This window comes from Tenrec ecaudatus, chromosome 11 (assembly GCF_050624435.1).
Source record: "Tenrec ecaudatus isolate mTenEca1 chromosome 11, mTenEca1.hap1, whole genome shotgun sequence".
NCBI classification, from domain to species: domain Eukaryota; kingdom Metazoa; phylum Chordata; class Mammalia; order Afrosoricida; family Tenrecidae; genus Tenrec; species Tenrec ecaudatus.
The window spans coordinates 63,478,762-63,506,230 of NC_134540.1; the positions used below are offsets into that span (position 1 = coordinate 63,478,762).

The 27,469-nt window shown below is 51.8% G+C and overlaps 1 protein-coding gene across 2 annotated transcripts in view; it reads left to right on the forward strand.

Annotated features, from left to right (window-relative positions):
* TCF7L1 (transcription factor 7 like 1) overlaps positions 1–27,469 on the forward strand; it is a 155,829-nt gene that overhangs the window by 122,728 nt on the left and 5,632 nt on the right. Inside the window, exons 4-7 of one of the 2 annotated variants that reach the window (XM_075563069.1) lie at positions 10,717–10,800; positions 26,281–26,413; positions 26,954–27,056; positions 27,259–27,342. In XM_075563069.1, coding sequence (XP_075419184.1) covers positions 10,717–10,800; positions 26,281–26,413; positions 26,954–27,056; positions 27,259–27,342 — 404 coding nt within the window. The remainder of the gene's footprint in view (positions 1–10,716; positions 10,801–26,280; positions 26,414–26,953; positions 27,057–27,258; positions 27,343–27,469) is intronic. The other variant, XM_075563070.1, reaches the window with a different exon arrangement.

Genomic DNA, 27,469 nt, shown 5'->3' on the forward strand with positions numbered 1-27,469 from the left:
AGAAACGCTCCTTCCCTAATAAAATGTAAAAAAAGAAAAGAGGAGAAAAAAATGATTAGGGCAGACTGTACAGATGTGCTTTATACAATTGATGTATGTATATGTATGAACTGTGATAAGAATTGTATGAGCCCCAATAAATTGTTAAAAAAAAAAACGCTCCTGAAATCCTGAAACCACTGGTTAATATTTTGGTGGCGGGCCTTTCCGGTGCTGATCCTGACTGTTCTGAACGGAACACTGTGTCCTTGATGTCGAGTCCATGACAGGTCGCTGGAAGGGGGCGCATGACGAAGCTGGGGTCCCCGGAGATGGAAAAGGAGGTGAGGTGCTAGGCCTTATCTTATGTACCGATCGGGAGGGCCCATTGAGAAGAAGACAAGGTGGCCTGGTGGAACATTTTTTTCTTTATGATAGCTTTTTTCTTTTCTTTTTTCTTTTTAGCCAATCCATACATCCATCCATTGGGTCAAGCACATTTGTACATTTCTTGCCATCGTCATTCTCTAAACATTTGCTTTCTACTTGAACCCTTGGTATGAGCTCCTCGTTTTTTCCTCTACCCTCCCTCCCTCATGAACCCTTGATAACTTTTAAATTATTATTTTTTCATGTCTTACACTGACCGATATCTCCCTTCACCCACTTTTCTGTTGTCCGTCCTCCTGAAGGAGAGGGTTACAGGTCATTGTGATGGGTTCCCCTTTATCCCCCCACCTTCTCCTTTCCCTCCTGGCATGGCTACTCTCAATATGGGTCCTGCGGGGCTCATCTGTCCTGGATTCCCTGTTTCCAGAGGCTGTTGGCTCTTGGCTGAGCTCGAATCCCAGGTCAGAGACTAGGAGAGACCCTGGTGCCAGGGAATGAAGCTGTTGGTTGGCGATGGGGGCTGGGAAGGCAAGGGCTGTGGAGTCCCAGCCAGAGGGAGTCATGGGCCCAGGCGGAAAGAGAGAGAGGAGGTGTCAGTCAGTGCCGGGCCCCAGGCAACCAAAGCCAGCCCTGCAGAGAAGCCTCTGATGGGCGTTCATTACCAAGCAGTGGGCAGAAGCACACAGGCCCCAGGCAGCCCAGGGTCACGCCCCATGGAGAGGCACAATGGATGAAGGGCCCTGTAGTGCCAGGCTGCGGGAATGAGGGCCAAAGCAGTTTGCTTAATTTGGGAGTTGTTTTGTTTTAAAGCCCTGGGTCAGTCCAGCCAGAGACAATGCTCCCGGGTGCTCAGTGCTATGGGCAGTCACCTGGAGGATGTACCTGTCCAGGTCGGCAACCAGACCTTGAGCTTACGATAATGCAGGGCTGTGTGTGGCAGCCCTCTGAACCCAAGCAACAGTTACAAGTCAGGAAACACCGAGTGCCCCCTCACCCAGCCCACATGGGTTCCAGCAAAGTGCTGCCAATTTGTGTGTGTGTGTGTGTGTGTGCACGTGTGTGTGCACGTGTGTGCGCGCGCGCGCTTAGCAAGCCAGTTGTTGCATCTTTCTCTGCAGACCACTCCTTTTAAACTCCTCATAGAGAACTGGATGGCTTTTTTACCACTATGTAAAATGCAAGTCAAAAGGAGCCCTGGTGGCGTAGAGGTTATGTTGTTGGCCCACTAACTGGGAGGTCCACAGTTCAAAACCACCAGCCGCTCTGTTCGAGAAAACCAAGCTAGACTTTCTATTCCTGTAGGGTGCTAGTTTCTGCAACCCGTAAGGTAGGGTTGCTCTGATTCGTGATTGACGGGGTGGCAGTGAATTCATGGGTTTTGGTTTAGAAGGTGCTCATCAACAAAGGCTCACTGACCAGGTTTAGCTTTAAAATCTAGGACTACTTACATATCCTGTAAGAACTCACTCTGCCCCCGTCTTCCTCTGTGGTGGCTCTGTGTGAGGCAGTAATTCTCGCTTGCCATGCCAGAGAGTGGTTGCCATCACCTGTGTCACAGGTGACAAGCCAGAGGTTTGGAAAACCACCCAGCTGTTGAGTATAGTTCAACTACAACTTCTGTCTCTATTGGGAGGAGGCTTCGAAAGCTGATGAAAAGAAAAATAGCTAATGGACTTTTTCCACGAACTTGCTGAGGCCCCGGGATTGCTGTTGCATCTGTGTGTAGAAGGCACGGAACACCGAGGGAAGCAGAATCTGCCCCCCAGGAACCCGCTGAGGTTGACGCCAAGGCTTCGGCCTCTATCCCCACCCCCCACTCACTTTGTTCAGGTCCCTCTTAGGACTGATAAACTCACTGCGACCGTAAGGTTAGCGCTTCCCCCTGTGAGGTTCTGGGCCTTGGCTTCACTGTCTACATGATGAGATAGCCCTGGCTTTCTCCCGAGGGGGGCTGGTGGCTTCAAACTGCTGACCTTGCAGACTGCAGTCCGGGGCAGAACCGCTGTGCCGCCGGGGGTCTTTGGGCTGCTCACTTCCACTGGAAAGGTTAACCGAGCGGTCTAGAGAGTGGCTGTGAGGGCGCCGGTCTTCGTCCCATTTCCATTCTCCCAGAAATTGCCCTCTGGGGGTAGCCAAATTCGACAAATAAGTCTTGGATTGAGTTAGCCATTATCTCCCTTGGTAATGAGTGCATCTATGTTAGTGGAAAAGGAGGGAGGGAACATTGCACAACACAAAGCAAGTCCTTCAGCGTCACTGGACTGTCTGTCGCTGTAGCTGCTTTGGTGTTGTGTTCTGCTGTGCGTATCCTCCACGACAACAACAGTAATTTAAAAGTAACGATAGTAACCCACCAAAGCAAAGTCCCCATCTGAAATAAGGAGTCCCAAATGGCTGCCTTGTTCAGCTGCCAATCTATGAAACGGGCAGGGGTGCACGTCTAACCCAGAGGTGCCTCAGAAGAAAGGCCTGGCTGTCTCCCTTGTAAAAATCACCCATTGAACACGTGTGGCGCACAGTGCGCCTCAGATACCTGTGAGCGCAATATGAGTGGGAATGACGTTTCCCATCACCCGTGCCTTGCATGCCACTTTGGTGCTGCCTTCATTTCGGTTCTTAGGTTTATGGATTGCATTTCAGTGTAATGACTCAACGTCAACAAAGAGCCCAGCCTTCTACGTTCTAATAAAACACAAAGACTCTCCTTTCCACCTAGCCCCAGCCACAGAGCTGAGCAAATGCAGACACAGCTGCGTTTTCGAAAAGAAAAAGAAGAGGAAAGGATAAAAAATCTGTGGTTACCCTTTTATTTCTGAACCCCCTTGTTTGATTACCAGTAACAATGCTTCCATTTTATCTCCTTCAGTGACTTCTATGCCTAAAAAATTCCTACATGGGGAAGTTTTTACATCTCTCCACTAATGACTTAAATGTTCCCCTTGTCTTCCTTTCTGTGAATTTGTGAGTGTGAGCCGACTGGAGAGTTACAGATAGTCAGCCCCTCGTGGGGTCATCTCCTTCACGGCACTCTCCTCGGTGCAACCCCTCCCACTCCACCTCTCCTCTCTGCTCCCCGTCTTCTCTGCCTCCTTTCCAGGCTCTTCTGAACGTTGTTCCTGGGTAAATGCTACCCCTTATTCCCACACGGTCAGCTCGTCTGAGATGTGCAAACCTCGGCCGTGTAGTAGACCTGTCTGCTGTGGGCCACAGAGGTGAATTCTATTCCAGACCACAAGAGTGACCGAGGGTCTTGGTCTCCGAGGTTTCACCCATCTGTGTCTGCCACCGTCTCCAGGACCATGAACGTGATCCCTTCCAGAGCAGCAGTAGTTGCTGCACGCTATCTACTTCTTCTGGTCTCAGCATGTGGAGACTGCTGCTTGCATGGCCCATGAGTCCTTCACCTCTTCCCAGGGACTTTTCATTTCCATGACCCCTCTGTCCTGAGGACAGGGAGCTTCTGGTAGGAGCACCTTAACTGGCCGCTCACAAGCTTCTAATACCAAAGTAAGTTATAGCCTTTAGATCGTGTTATGCCAATTGACATTGGTGTCCCATGAGCCCCCAGGCCTAGGGAATCAGTCACGCCATGTGCTTGGTTATGTTTAATAAGTGTTCATAACAAAGTTGGTGTGTTTCCAGAGGCAGCTCTGTGTGTGTCTGTTGCTGCAGATGATTCAGGACAGTTTTCCAAAGTGAGGGATTCTGCCCACTGGGGTCACTGCTGGACTGCCCCAAGGGGGCTACAAAGCAGAGTCCTGCACTTCAGCCTGGATGATGACGACATCGCACAAAAGTTCTTCGTTGTTGGGTGGGGCAGATGGTGGGCTGAGTAATTTATTTGCTGAAAGGGGGGTGATGGGCCAGATAAGTTTGAGAAGCTGGGATTTAAGGTCTTAAAGAGGCCCCCTGGAACTACTGGCTGGGGTGGACAGCCCAGCCTCCAGGCCACATGTACAGTTTCTTGCCTGTGCTATACTAAGTCGCTCACGAGTGGAGGGGATGCCCTTGGCAATGTTCCACAGCTTTAAAGGATTCACGAAGGCTGGTGCCCCAAGTTACAGATGCCAACGCCGGGGCTCGCGTAGAGAGGCCACATGCTTGAGCTCGCACTGTGTTAGGACCAACCAACGAGGGCAGGGTTCCTTCAGAGATGGGCTTTAGAACCTGAAAACATTTAGCAAACAGAGCAGCCTAGAGTTGCTGGCTTTTATGCAAGGAACTGGGAGTGCGGACGTGAGTCTTGAGTAGCTACCTGTCCAGGGCAGATGGGACATACAGATGGGGAGTGCTCAGTGTGCCGCGTGAGGGTGCCTGCTCCAGAGGAGAGTTGGAGAGGAGTGAAGGAGCCCGGGGCACCCGAAGAACAGGAGGGTACACAGAGGAAGAACTCGCCTTGGGGGGAGCGTCGGGAAGAGTGGTGCTGGGATGCTGGTGAGTGTGGAGACCTTGCTCAGAAGAAGCTGAAAGGTATTTGTGCAGAGCAACTGGTTTGTGTTCCACCACTCACTGCAAGGTTCGTGGTTTGGACCCACCCACACAGTGCCAGGCAGAACTCAAAGGCCTGCCCTCGGAGTCCGTAAAGAACACAGCAAGGAAGGGGCATGGGGCATTTCTGCTCTGGATCACATCCGGTCAGCGGGGGGAGGCTCAATTGGCCATCGCTTTGGCTGTGGTCCCAGTTTCCACCCCACCCATCCCCCATCCTTTTAAATTAGAGCCTTGCGGCTAGCCAATCAGGGACGGGTTTTAAGCAGGGAAGGAGAACCACTGGGTGCAGCGCTCCTCCTGAGAAGTGAGTGTCCATCTGAGAGGGAAGATGGGGGCGGCTTAGACACTGTCGCTTTGTTGCTTGGTGGGAAAGTGCCTGGTCTGTCCACTGGGCCTGGGTTTTCAGCCTGAGACGTCTGTCTGTCTCCCTTTTCAATCAAAGGACTCCTATCTCTGGTCATGGTGCAGCTGCCTTAGCCAGGTCCCTGCTTTAGCTGGCAAGGCTCACTTCCTGCAAGATATCCCTGAGGAGAAGCCACATGGACTGACCCCAATGCAGCCCTGGGTGCTGGAGCAGCTGTGTGGAGACCCCTGCCAGAGCTGAGATGCTTACATGCTCGCTGATTCAGCTTTCCTCCTGCAGTCGGCATCATTGCATGTGTTTTGTGAGATGGAGGAGGACTTTGTGGATTGGTGTTGGACATATGGGTTAATATTGGACTTGTGGGCTTGGGCAGCACTGGGTTGGGTTGTTTTCTTGACGCGCACTAAACCTTTATATAAAACTCTCTTATACATGAGTTTCTGTGGATTTGTTTCTCTAAAGTACCCAGGCTAATACAGACAACTCCTAAAGCCTGCTTGTGCAGTATCACTGCATCTCTGTCCGTGGGGCAGGAGGAGGACTCAGGAGGGTGTGCCAGGAGATGGGGCTGGCCCCAGCACCATCCACCTGCTCTTCCGATTCCCACCCCACGATTGCAGGGTTAGTTTGTGGGGCAGAGCTAACAGAGCCTGAGAGAAGCTTGCGTGGGGTCGTTTTGATGCCGAGTTTGGAACATGGAAACTCACAGCCTTCCAGTCGATTTGTCCCACTGCGACCCAACAGGACAGGGTAGAGCAGCCGCTTTCCCAGGCTCTCCCGACTGTGGTCTTACCTGGGGTACCTTGGTGGCTTAGCTAGTTACATGTTGGGCTGAGATCCGCAAAGTGGAAACCACCAGCCGCCCCTCCCATAGAGAGTTTCCGTCTCGGAAACTCGCAGAACTTCTGTACCCCGCCCTCTAAGGTTGCTGTGAGTCAGAACTGGTGGCAGTGAGTTTGTTACTTTGAATCGTCGGGGACCAGACTACCTTAACTTTCTCCATCTGGCGTTTCAGCCCGCTGATCCTCAGGTTGGCGGCAGCCCCATGCATAACCCACTAGGCCACCCCGCACAATGCATTTCATTTCTCAGAACAGGGTGTGGATGTCAGACAGGGTGGTGGTGGTGGTGGTCATGGTCATGGTGGTCATGGTCATGTGGTCAGCTGACTGTGTGTGTACCGGAAGTGAGCTTGGCTGTCTTGGGGTCAGTGACATACTGACCATTGTGTGGATTCCTCGAGGTGCGGGTGTCCCTTCTCTCCACTTGACCACCCATGAAGCCCTTTCCACTTGGGTGACTACTGCTGGAGCCCAGAAGTCAGCAAGGCCTGGGAAGCTGTCGGCCAGGGCATGTCTCTGCGCCCAGGGTAGCCGGTGAGCTTTCTCACCTGGCAGGTTGTTGAGGCTGACTGGGGCCCTGGAATCCAGCTGCCCTGTGCCCATGTGGGGCAGCAGACTACATCCTCGCCTACGCTGTAACCCGAAGCTTGCTTTCCTCCCAGGGTTTCTGTGGGAATGTGTGGGCCGGGAGAACATGGCCCCTACTAGGAACCAGGCCCGCCAGTGAGTGCCTGTCAGTCCAACCCACACCCTGGCAGGCTTGGAACAGTGTGGTTAATAGGGGGAGAGGGGCTCTCCTCACCACCTGGGAGCCCGAGGGTTAATCGCCATAGCTCATTGGCAGCTCAGCCTCTGTACAGGGCATGCTGGGATTTCCTCCCAGCTGTTTTACATCATGAAGATTTGTATGTTGGGGAAATTCCAGGGCACAGCTGCGATTAATCTGCTGCACAGTCTGGACTCGGGGATGCTCTCGGGCGGGGTCTCCACCTCCCTGCAGGAAGAGTGACCTTCCAAAGGGACCCTGCCCCGGGACCCACCTGGCTAAGTGTTCACCCAAGCAGGGCGCTGGGGAGAGGCCCAGGAAGCAGAGAGGGACCAAGAGCTTAGGGAAAGGGAAACAGCACCTCATTGGCTGTAAGAACGCCAAAATTAGAACTGATACACACTTGGCAAACGTTCCCCAGATTGAAAAGGTCTCTTCACTCTTTCTTAAGGATGTTGTGGTCCAAATCTGAACGCACTGATTCTCCTCCTCTAGTACAGGAACAAACCGCCATGACCCAAGAGGGTTTACCTGAGGGAGGCAGGAGGGCTTTGGTGTAAGAAAATCTCTTCCATCTCACGAAAAAGTCACATACGCGAAACCACATGACCATTTGGGTAGATGCGGAGAGAATTCAACCAACGGTTCCAATGAAAACAATTTAAAAATAGGAGTGGGATCATCGTCCTTAACAAGCTAAAGACATGTTCTAAACCACAATCCTGCTCTACTTAACTGTGAACCACAAGGGCAGAACTGAGTCAGCGTGCCCCATGGAGCCCCCCTCCCACCCCCAGCCCAAGGCTTCTCCAGATCCTATCTGATTGAGAAACACTGCTGTTCTCTCCTCTCCGGGGGTCAGAACACAAGTGGCCTGCCCAGCAGCTCCTGTAAATCCAGGATGACAACTCCCCGCGTTTGTGTTGGGGTCCTGGCTCGTGATGACCCCAAATACAACGGGCTCAAAGCGCTACGCTCCCGTGAGCTTTCCACTGGCTGGTTTGCAGAGGCAGGTCGCAGCCTTCCTTCCTCCCTTGTCGGCTCTAGAAGCCCTTCTGGAACCTGCTCTGCATTACAGCAACACACAGACCTTGTCTGACTGCAGCTGGCCGCTGGCTGTGCTTCAGGTGCGGGGCAGGAGAACACGTCACAACACACGTGGTATCTCGTTACTCCTGGCCATCAGAGTCCTCTCTGGCGCTTCACTCGTCCAGTGCTGTGCACAGCCTTGGGACCCCTGAGAGGCAGGGTAGCTCGACCACGGGCATACTCCTCCCTCGGGGAGCCCCTCATCCGGAACCAGGCTGGGCCTCTTGAATGGTGCCGACAGTGGACTTGGGTCAACTTGCCCACGTTATGGTTACTGTGCAGAGAAGGAGATCAGCTGGTTCGTTCTCAAGGGCAAGCAGCCCTCACTGAGCAGTTAACCTTGGGATCATCGGGGAGCCTAAGAGAGGCCTTGTGCACATTGCCATTCGACTGTTCTGCGCCCGCAACGCATGGCTTACCTACCAGCCACCTCCAAACCTCTGCTGCCACAGGACCTGAGTGTTACAGGGGCTGTGCCCGGCCCCTGCTACTCCGATTCATGTCACCTGTCCCCTCAGAGTCCTCACCCAAGGCTTGTGCCCCGAGTTCCCTGTTGGGCCAGTAACCGATCCAAAGGTTAGCAATTCAAACGGACAGCTGCTTCACTGGGGAAGGAGAGGCCAGTGACTGGTCAATATTTACAGCCTCAGAGAACCCTAAAGGGGAATTCTGCTCTGATAAGGTCATAGTGAATCCGAACAAACGCTCTCTGGCTTTCTTGGCCTGAGTTCAGTGGGGCAGAGGACAGAAGATTCTGCCACCGCTGTGCCCCCACCTCCCCAGGCTCCCTGCCCTCGGAGCTCCCAGTGCACCCAATCCTAGCCTCTCGTACCGTGGCTCTCCACCGGGGTGATTTCTCCAGAGCCACTGCCCTGAAGTCATTGAACCAGGGTACTGGGTGCCTAGAGGCATTTGGGGTTGCCACAGATGTTAGAGGGGGATGAGGGAGCTCCTGGTTTCTTGGAGACTAAATAGCTGTACTGCACAGAACAGCCTTTAAGACATTCTTCCGCCAAGAACCCCCGCACTGTCTACCCCAAACCCTGTGGAGTCAGAATTGACAGTGGTTTGGTTTGGGTTCTTTGCAAGTGTGGTTCAACTGTAAGAGGCGAACAGAAACGGGGGGTGGGGGATACTGGCCCTAGAGGTTTGCATGATGTCGGCTCCAACTGCCCAGGGATCGGCCCGGAAAGCGCTGCTGTGTGTGCATCTGTCCACTCATTCAGCCAGCGCCCTGGTGGCCAGCCTATGAGAGTGCGGGGACCCATCAGCAGTGACAAACCTGGGCACTGGGGAGAGGATGGCGTTCACTTGCCGGAGCCCTGTGAGCAACGCTGCAGTAACAACCGGGATTGGAGACAGGGGATGTAGGCTCCAGCTCGATTTAGCTTTATCCGTGCTTCTGACCCAGACTTTTACGAGCAGGTTGGTAAGAAGGCTAAACTGGGGGGGGCGTGAAAATTCTTTGAAAAAACAATCACTGTGATATAAATGCTGGCACTAGCAGAGAAAATGAATTTTGACTGAGAGTACAAATGTTTGTCTAGTACTTATAACTTTCCAAACATGTTCAAATCACAGTTCGTGCAAGAACGGTAGGTGCCGAGTAAGGGCGGCAGAGGACCTTGCACTGTGCAGGTTTCACATCAGGCTGGGGTACCACGAGCCCGCTGGTGGGTCCCCCTAACACTGGCCGCCTTGGCCCAGCCCACCTACTGGGTGGCCCACTCTGACCCCTGGCGAACTCGTCCTTGGGTGGCCCCTGCCTTCCCTATCGAAGCTTGTCATTGACAAGGGCAGAGGAGCCCCACCTCTCTGCCGTGTGCACTTAGAGCAAGACCAGATCGGGTGCCGTTTGTCCGTCTGAAATGGAGCAGCCAGAACAAGGACAGCCGATAACTTCACTCTTTCTGCAGGAAACCCTTCCTGGGTTTTTTTCCTCCGAGTCCCCTCCAGAATTCGGAAAGGGGATCCCACCGCCGGTCTGCCGACCAGAAGCTCTGTATCAGTGTTCACACTAGGACAACATGTGTGTTTTTGCTTCTGGCGATGACTAATGATTTGCTTATGAAAATAATCACTGCCGTTTATCAAATGTCTTCCATGTGCGAAGCACTTTGTGTCTAATCCTCTACCAACCTGTAGAGTTGGCCTGGCCTGGCGGATGAAGAAAATGGGGCTCGAACTGTTAGGCATTTGTCCAGGGTCACATAGCATGAGAATGTGACCCTATGGGGGGGGGGGGGTGTGGGTGAGAGAGAGAGAGAGATTGGTTCTTCTGCGTTGACATCTAAGAGAGGGTGGGCCCTGAATAGTCTTTTCAAGGCTGAGAAACACTACAGTGAAACATGTCGGACCAGAAAACTTGAGGATGGATGGATAGAAACTACTCATGAACCAGAGAGTACAGGAGGGCAGGTGGTTTTCATTAACAGGCCATAAGAGATGGAAACCCACTGGGCACGGTCACCATCCATCGCCTTTGACTGGGGCCCTTGGCCGCTTTGGTCAGGGTGCTGCAAGATATCATCAATTGCCCCCCGCCCCATGGAAGTTCACCTAGTCTGTCTTTTGGGTCCCCAAAGTGTGATGGAGGGAAATGGTGGTGGTCACGGTAAAAATACGCTGTACCCTCAAAAGCACATGGAAACTGGCGGTGTCCAGGGCTTGTGGAGTTACCACGGTGGGCCTTGCAGACACCCCACCCTCCCCAGCACAGATCACTTCAGCTCTTTGTGGGCTTTCGTGAGGCCTCGTCTTCCTCTCAGCAGCTGTGTTCTCTGTCCTTTGTGCAGTACCTGCAGATGAAATGGCCCCTTCTCGATGTCCCCACCAGCACCACGATCAAGGACGCCAGGTCCCCGTCCCCGGCACACTTGGTAAGTCTGTTTCACCCTAATGCATCCATCGGGAGGGACACTCTCCTCTCCCCTCCCTCCACTTTCCCCAAAGGGGTTAGCAGTAGGACAGGGTTCCCTCTCCCACCTCCACATACCCCACCCACCTCAGGCCCCAATGGCCACACCTTCAATGACACTTGTGATGGCATCTTCTGCAGATCTGGGCTGACATTGTATAGTCTGCCCCAGAGGCTGCCTTGGACCTCTGCCTCCCTGTGAGCTTTCGCTTTCTCTCCTGTGGGGGTGCTTCCCATCTCACCTCCTCTTCCTCAGATCTGCTGCAAGGCAGAAGTCCCAGTGGATTTTCCATACAGAATGCCACAGGGGAGGCCCTACCCAGTGGCAACTCTGCCCACAAAGGGAAGTCTAGGTGATGGGAGAATGAGGTACCTTGAGGCTCAAGAACCCCACCTGCTGTGACCTTTCTCATGTTACAGACATGGCACCTGGGGGCTTGATAGTGCCACTCTGTTCTACAGATAAGGCAACGGGAAAGACTGTATGTTTTTTGTAACTTTACTATGATTTGCTCTGTAAAACTATCCCCTCTTAAACTCACTGCCACAAGTCGATGCCATCTCACAGCAACTCCACAGGACAGGGTGGAGCTGCCCCTGTGAGTTTCCCAGACAGTAAAGCTTTGTAGGAGTGGAAAGCCCCATCTTTCTCACAAGGAGCAGCTGATGGTTTCAAACTGCTGACCTTGCAGGTAGCAGCCCACCACGTAATGACTGTGCCACCAGGCTCCACACCAGCACCTACGTCACAATTAAAAGGTGTTTTTAAAAATCTATAGAAATGTCAGGAAGTGTGAGACGTGATAAAATAATTTATAAGTTAACAGGGGTTTGTGGTGGGGGAAGGGTGGGAAGGAGAGGGAAAAATGAGCTGATACCAAGGCCTCAAGTAGGAAGCAAATGTTTTGAGAGTGGTGATGGCAATGAATGTAAAAATGTGCTTGACACGATGAATGTATGTGTGGCTTGTGATGAGAGTTGTACGAGCCCCCCATAAAAATGATATTTTAAAAATCTATAGAAATCTCCCAGTTTCTATCGAAATAGAAAGAATGCTTGAAGCGCATGTCCCCTTCACCCACACTCCCCCTCCACCTTTGTGGGATGCTCCTCAGCCAAGTCCAGACACTGTTTGGTCTGACTCCGTAGTCAACGAGACTTTGGTAGTTGTACAGTGGTGTCCGTCCGGTAATGGTCTCAGAGGACTGTCCTGGGCATCCCCCTTTGAGAAGAGCTGTTTGATTTCACCCAGTCGCCTAGGAGAGACTGAACACCCGTATGATCTGCCCCCACACTCCAGGGGATTTGCGGGGGGGGGGGGCTCCAGGGCCCAGTGGGTAGACAGATCACCATGGTGGCCCTGGGAACGAGACTCCCATTTAGCAAAGCCAGGCACGTGACACGGGTGCCCTCTAGTGGTCTGAGTCCATTACAGCAGAGAACCTTGTCCACCCACCAGGAGCCTGACTTGTCTCCTCTCCCAACAGTCATGGCATTCACTTTCAATTCCTGACCCTCCCACCTCTGCCTGCCTCGTCCTGTGGTGTGTCCCCCAGCAGATCCAGCAGTGGATCCCTCTGTCCTCTATTCTCTCTGCATGCTGTCTCAAATGTCCGTTTCTTTTCAGAGGAAGCGTGTGCCTTGAGTCCCTGGCTGGTATTGATAAATGCACTAAGGCCTTTGGCTGCTGTCCTCAACATGGGCGGGTTAAGTCCACCCAGAGGTGCTTCAGATGAAGTCCTGGCAATCCACTTCTGAGCCCCTGACCACACATGGGGTGGTCTCCGTGTGTCCCGGCTGGCTGTTCCCTTCCTACCTAGCAGAACGTCTGCTGGAGTGTCCCATCCTGCCTGCTACACAGTGCAATCTAAGTCTTACCTCTGTTTACCTTCTAATGCTCCTCTCCCCCCCCAACTCCCCCAAACACACATCACCACCACCTCTTCTCCCATGAAGGCTCTCTCTGGCACCCGCGTCACCATACCGTGTGTTCTCTGCTCGGCTATCCACTCTGCAGTCGAATCACGAAGTCCAACCTTGCTTCCTGCTTGCTTCCTGCTTCCTGGCCTTCTCGCTTTTGTGTTCCCCTTTTAGTCCGCCTCCCCGTGCCCTGTCCTCTCTGAACGTCCATTTTCTTTCCGTGTCTCTTCCTCCAGGAAGTCAGCTACTCATCCTTACAGATGAGCTCTGGCAGAGTGACAGGCAATCCCCGTCTCACCAGCTCACAGACAGTGTGCACGTGGTGCGCTCAGTTGCGGTGGAGTTGGGTCTGCCTCACTGTGTCTGTGGGCCAGACAGCACGACCTGTCGATACATTCCACAAAAGTGCATCATTGTTTAGTAAACTGTGTGCAAGTGTCTCTTCAGAGCTGTTAGGGACGTGACATGGCAAGTACGTGGCCAGAGCGACCTCAACTGCCATACACACCACTCTCTGCTCCTCCCTGGGCGCTAGCATTCGGTGCAGCGGCCACACACCACTCCCAATGTGAATGGTCATATGGGCTATTAGCAAGTTAACAGGTTTACAAGGGAGAAATGCTCAGGAAATAGTTGTTATTCTGGACACGTGACAGAGTTCGTTCAGATCCACTAACAGAAGTTCAAGGACATGAGCATTCAGCTCAAGCTCTCGGTCAGCAAATCCAGCTTGTCCAGAGAAGTGCCCAGAGGCAGCCCACTCTGCACGCTGTGCCCCACGCCCCGAGCGTCACTCTCTCCATGGGCTGGGGAGGCCACCGCTCTCCGAGGCTTTGCCTCCTGTTTCTGCTGCTCCCCTCCTGATCCAGGGGTTTCTCTGGTCCAGAGAACACGGTCTGCTCCTGGTCAGGTCCCCTCCTCCTCAATCCCGGACTCACTTTATACACAGCTGGGTGGCATTCTGGAGAACAGTTCACAATTACATGTGAATCCTGTCAGAGCTTTCAGTGAAGAGCCACATTAACTAATACCCTGCCCATGCACAACCCATCAAAAGCCAAGAGGGCAGTTTAAGTGCTGTTTTCATTGTATTCAACAATTTAAGTTATCAAGAGGTGATCCCCCACCTCTGGCGGAGTGGGGTTGCTGCAAAGATGTAGGGAGAGGAGGCAGCCAAAGTAAGTTCCTACCCTTGAGTCTGGATTATGGGCTATTGCACAAACATTTTTAATTGCCAGAGGGCAACCAAGTAATTTTCTCCCCCTGAAATGGGGCACGTTAGGCAAAAGAAATTTGGGGACCTATGGTTTAAAATGTACAGGAAGGCTACCCATCACCAAGTTAGATATCTGTCCCACTCCCCCGGGGGTGGGGGTGGGGAAGGACCAACGACTAACAAATGTGGCTGTAGGAAGACAAGGGACAGTGTTCGGCATGAAATGGCAACAATAATACATAATTGATCCAGGTTTCACAAGGGTTGGGAGGGAGGGGGGAAAGAACAGCTGATACCAAGGGCTCAAGTAGAAAGAAAATGTTTTGGAAATGATGGTGGCAACATATGTACGAGATGTGCTTAATACAATTGAATGATGGGTTGTCAGATTTGTAAGAGCCCCTCCCATAAAATGATTAATTTTTTTTTTAAGAAAATAAAATATACGGGAGGTAGGCTCTATGCCAATACTATACCATTTTATGTACAGGCCTTTGAGCCTGTGTTCATGGGGATACTGAGGGATGATTAGATTATCAAACAGATGAAACTCGACGGAGCCTTGGTATAGTGGCTACGAGTTGGGCTGTGATCCGATTAGCCAGCAGTTCGAAACCACCAGCTGCTCCAAGGGAGCAAGCCAGGTTTTCTTTCCTGTACAGAGTCCCAGTCTCAGAAACTGTCCTATCAGTCGGCACCAACTTAAAATGGTTGAGTGTAAGTGTGGGGTTTGTGTGCTGCTGGAGAGAGCCAGTCCTGGTAGCAGACCACCGTTTGTGCTTCAGAGGCTCTCGCCCCAGAGTTGGAAGATGCACCTCAGTCAAGAGGAGAGGGTGTGTCTGGCTGGTGGGTTTGAATCCCAGTCCCAGCTCTTGCTTATCTGTGAAGATCCAGGCCAATTACCTGCTTGCATCCGTGTCCTTGTCTGGATGGAGAAGAGAGGCCTGGCCTGAGGGCCTGTGGGGTGATGAGCTTAAAATATTGCTTGGCCCCAGTCAGTCCTCAGTAAAGGTTAGCTTGCATCCATCACAACCCTGGCCCCAAGCACCCTCCCCCCACTCCTGCCACTACTAAGGGTTAGAGACTAGAAAGAACAATTAGAATACGGTTTAATTAGCAAAACTCTGAGGTGGAGTTGGGCCTGAATTAGGTGCCAGAACAGCAAAGATAACACAGATAATGAGCCTGCGGAATGTAGTATCTAATCCCCTGAGGGTCTGACTTAATTAGCCTTGGTGGAGTTGTCTGGTGGTGGTTTGAACATTCAAAGGTGCGGCCAGAGTTGAGAATCACTGTCTGCTCCTAATGGACCAGAAGGAAGGGGAGCAAAGGAATTTAAGGACACGCCCCACCCCCTTTCCACTTTCACGAGAAGACGCTCGTTTTCACCCACAGCAGCACCAGGGTTCTGGGTACATACTGGGCTGCTAACCACGAGGCTGGCAGTTCAAACCCACCAGCTGCCCAGAGGGAGAAAGGTGAGGCTGTCTGCCCCATCAAGGTTCACAATCTCGGAATTGACCCAGGGCAGTGGGTTTGGTTTTCATTTTAATTGGTTGTTGTTGTTGTTGTTGTTGTTTTCTAGCCTGGCATGAGGTGTGATAGCGATTTGAAGGTTTAAATTTGTGCTCATGGAGATTTGAGAGTTGGTCCAAATGAGGACATTTGTTTAGATTCATGAGTAAAATGTTTTAAGGCCAGGGTGTCGGGGAGGGGAGCAGGCGAAGAATCCAACCTACCTGTCAAGTAAGTGTATCCAGTCATAACTGGCTGCAGAAAGGAACTGCCCATCAGGGAGCCCTACTGGGGGAGTGGCTATTCGTTGTGCTGGGATCTGCATGGTTGGCATTGGGAACCAGCAGCAGCTCTAGAGGTGAGCTCTGTGAGTCGGCACTGACTCAATAGCAGCGCGTTTCATCTTTGCGGAAGCAGGTCACCTCTCATCGAGAATGCCAACCTTTCATGCCAAAAGCCAGGCCCTGAACTGTGCGCACCCACGGGCTCACTCCTCCAGGCTTCTTCGCGCTCTGACTGGACGGACCCTTTCCAAACGGGCACGCACGAAGCAGCCGTCACATTTCATTCATAGACCGTTGACAGTACTGGAGCAATGTCCCCACCACATGGCACAAATATATCATATGATCATCCAAAATAGAACCATGAGAAAGATAGGCATCGTTTGTTTGTTCACATTTGCTTACCTGTGGTGTGCTTAGCGCAGAATGGGGCCTCCAAACCCTTTTGCCCCAGCCCTCTTTCAATATCACATGGCGGCCAACCTTACAGTGCTGGACAGGAGACATACTCTATCCAAAGTGCACTTACCCTTTTAATCCTCTCATCTCCACCCCCACCGTGTATTTATGTGCATTCAGCGGCCTTGGGCCGTTGACAAGGTGGGTGCAGTCGGCCCTGCCCCCCTGTTGGACATGTACTTAACCAGCCTGCCTCTAGCCCCAGCTGCTTCAGAAGCACCTCTTCCCTTTCTCCCTTGAGTTGTAGCATATCATTCCTTGCATTATTTTCCGTCTTTATAAGCAAAGCAACCATGTAAGAATCCAGAGGAGGAAGTTTCCCTTACCTTCCTCCTTTTTCCGTATAAACCTCATGCTTCCCTGAGTCTGGGGTCCCTGTAAAGATTCTTACACTCGTGGCACCAACCCACGAAAATAGTGGGGGGTGGGAAATTTCCCAGCAGAAGACATGCCTTCACCACCCCCACCCCATTCTGACACCCCTCCCATCATTGTCTACTGTGTCTGTCTACTGTGTCGGCTGGGTCAGTAATTCAGTTAGGGGTTTATTGAGTTGTTAGCAGGTCACAGTTCAGGGGAGAAATGCTCCGGTACAGTTTTTCAGTCAGGACAGTTCCTTCCCTGCCTCCTTGGACAATGGATATCCAGCTCTTTGGGGGCTGCCAATAAATGCCCTTAGGACATGACTCCACATAAGCCCTAGTCTGAATCCACTCAGCTCCTGATCTAAGAAGGCTCAGCGAAGCCTACTCTCCCAAATTATTGTCAAGAGATCCCTCTCGGGCCACAGCCAGCCTCCTGCCCCACAGCACCCCACTTGACTTCCTCTTAGACCTGGAAGTCCACCACGCTCATGTTCTGGCTCCTGGTTCTGTGGCTGCCTCATGGATCCCGGAGGGGTTCAGGGTTCAGATGTCATGCTCCATTCCTGGCCTCTGTCTCCTGGAGCAGGAAGTGGTTTGTGTGGAGTAACACAGGCTGTGGGTAGAAGAGTCTCATTGACTATGGACATGCTTACAGGACAGACCAGTTCCTGGAGAAGGACATCATGCTTGGTACAGTAGACAATCAACAGAAAAGAGGAAGACCTTGTGGTTTTGTTTGGTTTATTTTATATAACAATTTTAAAGATCTAAAAATTTCCCCTTTTCTGAACAGTTTTATTGGCCCTTCATCTACATCTCATACAATTCAAAAGTTTAATCATATCAACAAGAGTTGTACACTCTGAGAATGAGGGCAGTGAATGTACAAATGTGCTTTACACGATGTGTGTATGGATTGTGATAAGAGTTGTATGACCCCTTGTAGAACGTTTTCTTCTCGTATTCATTGTTGTACATGTAATTATCTCCTTATTAATCATTTTATTTGGCGCTCTTACTGAAATTATAATCATCCATGTACATCATCCACAGTTGTACAACTGCTTCGACTGTCAGTTCAAACACTTTCTCCTTGAAGAACTGTTTTTTTGTTTTCTTTGTGCATAGAGTCGCTTTAAGTCTGAACCACTTTGGGGACATCAACCAACAATACTTCTTCCCTGTCTACCTCTGTCTGACTCAGAGGCACCTGGTCCAGTCCAGGGTTTCTGGGATTGTAAGTCTTTACAAGAGCAGACAGCCTCATTTCTCTCCTACGGAACTGCTGGTGGGTTTGAACTTGCTCTTCGCAGTTCCGTTCTTAACCCTCAGCACCATCAAGTTCAAAGGTAACTGCCAGCTCGTGTGCAGCAATTCCACAGTGTCACTTTGCTGTGAAGCTGCCGCAATCCCCTTTGAGAGGAACAAGTCCTGATGGATCGGGAACTTGGCCTTTTCTCTGTTTCTGAAAATACCCCTTGGAATTCTCTAGTCACCCAGGGGCCTTTGTTTTGTAGAATGCAGGGCAGCACATAAACCTTTGTCCACAATTGGGGGCTGCACGGGCCTCAGGAAGGAAGGGGCCTATTGGGAGGCCCCTGCAGGTCAGGTCCATGGAGTCTTGTATGTGTATGGAGACTCCTGTTATGTATATACTTTGAGATCCCAGCACTTTGAAGGGGGCCTTGGAGGCTGGTGCTTTACCTGTGTGGCAGGGGCTGGCAGGAGAGACCTCCATGGGGGCTGGGGACCTAGTGGGGAAGTGCCACATGGTGGCTGGTATAAGGTGCTGAGTTGGAAGCTAGCTGGCTTCGTGTTTTAGAAGGTGGGCGTGTGGCAGCTGTGGTAGGCAGCCAGGCTTCCCAGAGACAGGCTTTGAGACTCAAAAGTCCACCAGTGTGAACTGACACCACAGGGCCCCCCTCCCTCCATCGTTCCTGCTGTGAGCTTCTGCTATCCACGCTTCACTTCTTGTAAATCCCTGCTCATCTGCCCTGGCTCAATCATCTGAGTGTAGAGCAGAACTATGTGATAGGTCACATGGGTGCCCTGATAGAGGAAAGAGATGGTGATAGATGCAGGGGCAAAGGGAAACCGTCCCTCTGCAGAGGCTGTGCATGGGTGGGGGTGGGGGGCTCAGTTTAGCCTAGAAGGCTACCCGAGCTTCAAAAACAAGAACTTAAACTTATAGATCCAAACTGTTCACTGAATTAAGTAAATAAAATCCGGTGATGGTGAAAACCTCTTCTTCCTTCTCCTCCCCCCAAGATAAACTGATTCCCACAGGCACCTGTGGAGGGGTGTGAACAAAAGCTAGGACAACCATGGAGGCAACCTCGGGGTTAACTTTCATGCTCCTGAAAGCCACAGACCGCTGGAAAAGGCAGAATTTGGAGAAGAAAATGTCTCCAGGGATCTTCAGCCTTGTCCACCTTGCAAAGATCTCAGAATGACACCAATTCGTAGAAGGACCTGAAGGCACATTCCAATCCCGTCTGCCTTTTCTGTGTCCTGTTGCCCCCAAATCCTCAAGCAGAGATTTCTGAAGTAGCTTCCCATGCCTCACAGCCTCCAGGACACTCCCTGCCACATAGGAGGAGGGGAGGTATTTGCCAATGTGTTATTATAGGCCTTTCTCTCCAAGGAGGGGGGGCACCCTGCTGGGTTTGGTGGTTATGCATCAGACTGCCAACCCAGAGTCAGCAGTTCCAAACCACCACCCACTCTGCGGGGGAAGGTGAGGCTCTTAAAGTGTAAGAGTCACAGCCTTGGAAACCCACAGGGGGTGCCAGCCCTGCCCATCCCAGAGGATCCCTGTGGGTTGAAATCCTCCCTCAGTGGTCAGCGAGTTTCGGTTTGGGTGCTGTCCTCTCAAGGGCCGCGGGCACAGAAAATTCCCTTGGGAATCTGGTGGCGTAAGGGGGCAGAGGAAAGCATGTGTTTTGTATATTTCCATCTGCAGACACTAGGAAAAATTAGCCTTTACTATGTAGAACTTAAAAGGTAAGACTTTTCATATAGAAAAGATTTCTCTCCCCACCCCCACCCCCGCCCCCTCAACAGGGTCTATAAACTGAAACCTATTTTAGATTTCCCACCTTGAAAGAAAAACATAGTCTTTACTGCCTAGGACTGTAAGTCCCAAACCAGGCTTCCTGCTGTTGGGTCAGCTCCAGTGCATGGAGATGTTAGCTCTCGTAAGACAGCACCAGCCTCTCTGGGAGAAAGATACAGCTTTCTCCTACAGTGAAGATTCACAGTCCTGGAAACCCACAAGGAAGGGGCAATTCTGCCCTGTCCGATAAGGTCACCAGGAGCCAGAACTGACTTGCTGGAGTGAGTTTGGAGTTCATGTGGAAGGTAGGAGCCTTTGTGACATGGTGAGTTAAGCTTGTGTGGCAGTCTGGACACCCCACGGGCAGCTCCACTCTGCTGTTTAGGGTGCCTGTGAGTCGGAATGTGCTGGGAATGGCAGTCTGTGGGTGTGGGCCGGATGGAGTGCCGGAGGACAATTGGGAGCACCGCATGTGGACAAACGATCTGCAGCCATGGCTTCGATTCTTTGCCGGTTCCTGACATTGCAGCCGAACACACTTCACCTGAGCTCCGCCAAGAGGATGTACACACCCCTTGGGTTGTGCTAAAATAACCGCCAGGAATTGACCCCTGTGGGAACCATTGGATGCAAATACTACTGGGGTGGGAGGCAGCGCATGTTTGTGTGTGCATGTAAAGAACTAACAAAACCGATCGTTTATTAAATGAGGTATGGGATCATAAAAGTTTTGAGGTCCGGTTGAGAACCCAGCAGAAAGTCCATCCACCTCCAGACTGCTTATCCTTTGGAAGGGACCAAGTCCAAATGGTAGGCCCTTTAGCAATTCCTGCTGGCAACCTGAGCACCCACCAAAGCAAAATGAAACAGGCCCGACACTCGCCAGATACCAAAGAACTCAGAGTGCCACTAAGTTGTATCTGACCCACAGTGACCCTGTCGGGCAGGGTGGAACTGCCCCTGTGGGTTTCTGAGACTGCAACTCTTTATAGGAGTTGCAAGACCCATCTTTCCCCTATGGAGCACCTAGTGATTTCGAACTGCTGACCTTGTAACCTAGTGCACAACCCACTGTACTACCAGGGATCCTCAGTAGATGGCTAGGACCTCCTAGGAATTAGATTCTTAAGTGCATCCAAAGATTTCACCAGAAGAGTGTAAAGAGAGCCCATAGACTGGGGGGTGGGGGGATTGGTGATCGTGACATGTCAGACAAGGGACTCGACACTCAAATGTCTAGACATTTTTAGCACCGCAACAAGAAAAGGACAAGTGATCCAGTTTTTGAATCGTGCAGAGGCTCTAAGCAGGAACTTCACCAAAGCAGGCAGTAAACCAGCACAGACATGCTCACAAGCATTAGCCGTTGAAGAGACATGCAAACCAGAGCACCCTGGAGATGTCACCTCACTCCGTCATTCATAGCGAAATTCAAAACGACAGGGGCTGGCGAGACTCGAACCATCATCTACTACTGGGGAAAACACTGGAAAATGGGTCAGTGGTTTAGCACTTCCTACAAAGTTTGCAGTCTCTCTGCTTGCCATATCTCGGTAAGAAAACTGGTGGTTACAAAGTTTTTGCGCTAAATGAAGCTCTTTAATGCTTGTTACCTTGGGACTTGACAGGAGAGTGGGGAGGTCTCAGGATGGACCCTGCTACCTTGGGTGAAAGCGAGGGCAGTCAACCATTGGGGGAGATTGGATGGCGGTCCAGGAATTGGTGGCCAACACAACCCTGCAGTGGCGGGCAGTTGTTTGAGGAAGTGTGGGAGGGAGCTGGGAAGCACCCCCAGGGAGGCCCCTCTGCCTGTTTTCACCTTTGCTACAATGCCTGTCCTAGCCACTGCCCCATCTCCTCCAGACAGATTAACATTGGTTATTGCAACAGTGCCAGGAAGTGGGGGGAGCCTAAAGCCCTTGGAGGAGCCTGCTTCTGAGCCTGAGGGTAGCAGGGCCACCAGGACTTCTGATTGGCTCACAGCCTCCACTGCTCTGGATGGGCTGATGCGGCAGGGCCACACCAGCTTCTCTCCCCTCCCCTCCCCCACTGACTGGCACAGAGTCTCATGGGAAGAGCCTTGCTTCCCAGGAAACGGTTGCCTCCACCTATAAATACAGACGAAGGCGGATAGAATGGACGCTTTTGAAATAGCACCTAGTGAGTGCCCACTGAAACGCTGTGACTGTTCCCTGGGCAGCTAGCTGGTCGGTGGCTGACTTGTGAGCAAGCTCCTCTGTGCAGAGCCGTCTGACCTCTGGGACCCGGGACACCGCCGGACTGGAGGCTCGTCCGCTGCACTGCCGGGGAGCTATGTGAATCTGTTCTAAAGAATGAGACAGCAGACCCATTTTTACCCCCTCCGCGACTAGGCCTGTAATGAAAGTTTTGGCTCAAAACAGTTTGAGGGGCACAGTGAAATAGTCAAATACCTGGGCGTGTAAGGGGAAGGAGGACTGAGGTCTGGGGGCCTCTGAGCTACCAGTCTTGGAATGAGTGCACTTGGCTCGGCGGTAAGAACCTGTGCCTTCGCCTGCCGTGTTGTTTGCACTGAGGGCGGCCACACAGAGAGGTAGCGTCGTGCCCGCCTGTCTAGCCTGAAGTCTGTGTGTGCTGCTCACAGTCGGCCTGGGTCAGCTTGCCCAGCAGCTTCTTCCCAGGCCAGGCAAGGACTGCAGTACCTTCCTTCCTCCTGTCAGTCCTCTGTCCACTGTCTGGGCACTGATGTTATCTAACGAGGACAGAAGTGACTCACTGAGCACTTAAATGGAGCTGTGCTCTCACACCTCCTGCTGTTTTCTTCATCTGGTTGGGCCCGACCCGGCCATCTGGACCACTGTCCCATGAACTGTTTTAGGATGGCTAGCCCACAAAGGGTACAGATAAATGTGGCTTTAAAAAACCAGATGCTCAGAAAGGCAGAGTGGAAGGAAATATATACCAGACAGGTCCTCGTTACTGGGCTCAGATGGAGTGGTTGTGTTTTCTGAGTGCTTCATAATATGGTTACATTTAACGTGTGGGGCGTAAGTGTCGTTCTTATTTGGTTTGTAAGTAGGGGCAGGTCTTGTGGGTTTGCTTCCATCAGACTGAGAGTTCAAAGCTGGAAAATAGAGGCGAGACAGGAAGACACGAAAACCTGAATCCCCTGTGGCCTTGACTGTGCAGACTGGTGGCCCCTGTTTACCTTTTGATATGCTTCTACGTAATCTTTTTAAAGACAAAAGCAATCTTCGTGCCCTTTTAAAAAGAATTCTTTCTCAGTCTTCAAAATCCTTCTACCCTTTACTATGACTGGGCATACTCTCTTGCTTTAATAGCGAATGGCAGAAACCTCTCAGAGCTGTTTGCAGAAAACTTACATGCATCCTTTAAATGCACTGGAGTTCCTGGAAATCTCATCTTAAAGTAAAATGTTACACGTGTGCTTGTGCAGTCCGTGTCTGTGGAGGAGGATGTGACAGCACAGGTCCACCGGGAGGGCTCAGCTCTGCGCCATCATGCCCTGGTGGTGGGAATTTAAACCACTTAACTATCTGTCCTCACACCTGTGCTGGGGAGCAGGGGGTCTGGCTGTGAGCCTCTCTTCTGCATCCAAAAGGAAAACTGAAAAACACAGCCCTGGAGCAGGTGCTGATGCAAAGCGCCCTGTAGGGCAAAGTGTAGGATTTCCCCATGGGCTCTCTGGGCCTGTAAATCTTTGCTGACTCTGACACCCACATCATACCCTGGTGCCATGGCTGGGCTTGAACTGCCTAGTTTTCAGTTGATATTGGAGCACCAGCAGGACACCTTCCTCTCTGCATAGCCTCCTGAAAGAGGAGGAAATGCATAGACGGGTTAGCATTCTCTGCAACATAGACCCTGTCTGAAAGGAAAACAGGCGGATAGAGTCTGTGAAATGAACTATTCAAGTTAGGAGGCTGTCATTGTGGAATTGTCACCTCCGGCTGCCTGGAATTCATTTCATCTCTCCATGTAATTCAACTTTTTCTGTTGGGGGCGGGGGTGTCCTTTCACTCTTAGGCAGCAAGTAGAAGAGAAACCTCTGGGTTTGTGGAAACCACATGGATCCCAGCTGACCTCAGCTAGCTCTGTGGCCTGGACTAAGCTACTTAGTCCTTCCAAGCCTCAGTGTCTTCAGTTCCTAAAAGGGGGCTTTGGTAATTTTGTTACTATGTTATAGTAGAGACAAACCTTGGAGACTTAGTGCTTCCGAGTTGGCCTGCTAACCTCAAGGTCAGCAGTTCAAAACCACCAGCTGCTCCTTGGGAGAAAGACAAGCTTCCTCCTCCTGTCAACAGGAGACCCACCAAGGCAGGTCTGCTCTGTCCTCTAGGGTCGTGCTATGAGTCAGAATGGACTCACTGGCAGGGTGATGCATAAAGATGAGACCTTTTTTTTTTTTTTTTTTTACATGAGACATTTTGCCCATCCCAGTGTTTATAGTGCAGTTGCTCCAGAGATTGTAATTATTTTGATAACAGATGTCCTTATTGTTGAGTCTGATTAGGTAAACCCCATTTAAAAATTATGTTTACCAAGGGCATTTATAGAAGTCTAGGTACAGGCATGTGCATATGAAAATATATTTACATTTATATATGATGTTGGGGAAATAAATCTATATGCATGTTAATAGGTTTAGTATTAAGGTAGCAGATGGACATTGGACCACTCAAGTACTCCCTCAATGCAAGAACACTTTCTTCTATTAAACTGACATTCCATGATGCTCACCTTCCCAACATGACCACTGAAGACAACGGGTACATAAGCAAATGTGGTGAAGAAAGCTGATGGTGCCCGGCTATCAAAAGATATAGCGTCTGGGGTCTTCAAGGCTTGAAGGTAAACAAGCGGCCATCTAGCTCAGAAGCAACAAAGCCCACATGGAAGAAGCACATCAGCCTGTGTGATCATGGGGTGTCGATAGGATCCGGTATCAGGCATCAAAGAACAAAAAAATCATTGTGAATGAGGGTGAGTGCAGAGTGGGAACCCAAAACCCATCTGTAGGAACGGGACATTCTCTTACCTAAGGGCCTCAGGGAAGAGACCAGCCAGTCAGGGTGCATTGTAGCAATGAAGAAACATACAACTTTCCTCTAGTTCTTCATGATCCCACAAATACGGCTAGACCCGAGTATGTACACTGGTACAGATAGGAACAAGAAACACTGGGAATCCCGGACAGATGAACCCCTCAGTACCAATGGTGAGAGTGGCGATACTGGGAGGGTGGAGGGAAGGTGGGGTAGAAAGGAGGAATGGATCACAAGGATCTATATATAATCTCCCCCCTGTGGGATGGACAACAGAAAAATGGGTGAAGGGAGAAATTAGACAGTGTAAGACATGAAAAAATAATAATTTCAAATTTTCAAGGGTTGGTCAGGGAGGGAGTAAGGGAGGGAGGGGAAAAATGAGGAGATACCAAGGGCTCAAGTAGAAGGTAAATGTTTTGAGATTGATGATGGCAACAAATATGCTTGACACAGTGGATGTATGTATGGATTTTGATAAGAGTTGTAAGAGCCCCCAATAAAATGATTTTTAATAAAGTTCCCAAGTCTAGGATGTGCTGTTTTTACCATCACTGAAAGCAGGTTGTGTCCTTGAAAGCCGGTCTTTTTCCTTCCATAGTCGACGTATAAAATGAGGGTGTCCTTTACATCCAGTTCTGTTTTTCGTCAGCCGAAATGTGGTCAGGAGGTCAGCAGTGCCGAGCAGACGTGTTGTGAGTGCTCTTGGGTGTGTCTGTGTGTCGATCAGAGCTGACCTAAAGCTAATTTCTAACTTGTGATGATAGCTCACCTTGCTATTTCATCAGCCTGACACCAGCCTCCACGTGGGTGGCACTTTCAGTCAGTCACTGAAATGACTCATGAAAACTCGCCACCAGGGTGTGCCACGGTGGCAGTACGCCCACGGGACAGCCTGTCGTGGTCCGGTGGGCTGCACGAGATAGCTGTACTTCCTCGTGAGGTCTGGGCTGGAGCACAAACGTTTTCACATGCTGGGATCACGAGTGTTTCTTTCTGTAAGCTAGCAAGCTGGGGGACCTCGGACCTACGTATATCTTTGCTCGAATACACCTAACAATGTTTCTTATAACTAGAATTCTTACAAGCGCCACGACCGATCGAGCAAGGGCTGGGCGAGGTACCCTGGGTCAAGAGGTCCCAAAGGAAACCCTCACTGTCCTGGTCCCCCTCGGGCTGTTGGTGAGCGAGGTGGGCACCCAGTTGCCCAGCTGTCCTGTAAAACAGAGGCATTGTAATGGCTCAGGGTATGGTTCAGAAAGCAGCTCTCAAAGGGCATCGCTTGGTGGTGGCGGGACCTGACTGATGGGGTCTGACAGTGCGGTGCCTCTGTCCCCAATCTCTCTCAGGGCTGCTCCCTCTGTGGGGTTTATTTGGGAAGTGGGTGTCTCAGCCTGTGGATAACGGGAGTCTGGCAGGCGGGGGCCGACGAGGGGGCCAGGTGGAATCTTCCTCCTCTCGGTCCCGCCTCTGCTGCGGGGCCTGCCGCCTTCTTTGATGCACTGGCCGAGCAAATGCCCAGCACACACAAAGCCCCAGTGCTGAAGACTGATGCCACCTGTGGTCCGTTGCCTCTCTTTCAGTCGAATAAAGTTCCCGTGGTGCAGCACCCACACCACATGCACCCACTGACGCCCCTCATCACCTACAGCAGCGACCACTTCTCCCCCGGCTCCTCACCCGCGCACCTCTCCCCGGAGATCGATCCAAAGACAGGTGAGTCCCCGGGGCGGGGGCCAAGGTGGGGCAGCCGGCTTTCCTCCCTTCCGGCCCGGCCTTGCCCAGTAGCTAGCATCTCCCTTGCCCTCTTCACCTGTGCCCCTTCTGTACCTTGGGCATCGAGGGGTCGCGGTGGCGGTTGGAGGCGAGGAGATGAGCATGCATGAAAGCCCTTCCCACTGGCGCTTCTGCAGGGATAGCGCGGGGCCGTCACCCTGTGTGGCCGCTGCAGCCGGCTGACCAAGTGCAGTGCCCACCCAGAATGATGCACCAGCCCCACATCTCTTTTTAGGAATAAATTAAATCCCCATGAGCCGAGTCATCGTTCTGTTTTTATTTTAAATTGGCCATCCAGCTCCATGTAGGTGCTTCATAGGGCTCAAAAGCTTCACAGTGACCTAGTCGGCGCATTGATTCACCTTCCAAGCCCCAGACAGCCAGAGGATGGGGATGGAGATGCAGATGGAGGGGGAGGGGCAGCCAACCCGTTGCTTAGAGGTGTTGGGATAGGGCTGATCTGTCCCTCTTTGTCCGCAGGAATCCCCCGGCCCCCTCACCCATCTGAGCTGTCGCCATATTACCCGCTGTCACCAGGACCTGTTGGACAGATGCCCCACCCCCTCGGCTGGCTCGTCCCACAGTAAGGAAGCGCGTGGCCTTCCTTACCCTTGTCCCTCCTCTGTGCTCAGCTCTGCATTCTGTACCCCTGGCTGCTCTCGGGGGCAAAGCCCAGGTGCCCTCGGACCCGGGCAGCCTTCTCCTACTTCTTATCCCGTCTTTTCTACACCTGTCCCCACGCCATTGCCCCCTTGCCCTGAAGGTTCCCATGTTAACCCTGACAGGCAAGGACAGCCCATGTACTCCCTGCCTCCCGGCGGCTTCCGGCACTCCTACCCTGCCCTGGCCATGAACGCGTCCATGTCCAGGTGAGGCCCTCACCCACCGGGTCTGACAACACGTGGCCTTTCTCTCCAACGAGGCCATCCTGCCCCGGGTCGGAGTGGAAATCACAGGCCCCCGGTCTTCCCTGCTCTGAGAGAAGCGTGTCCACGC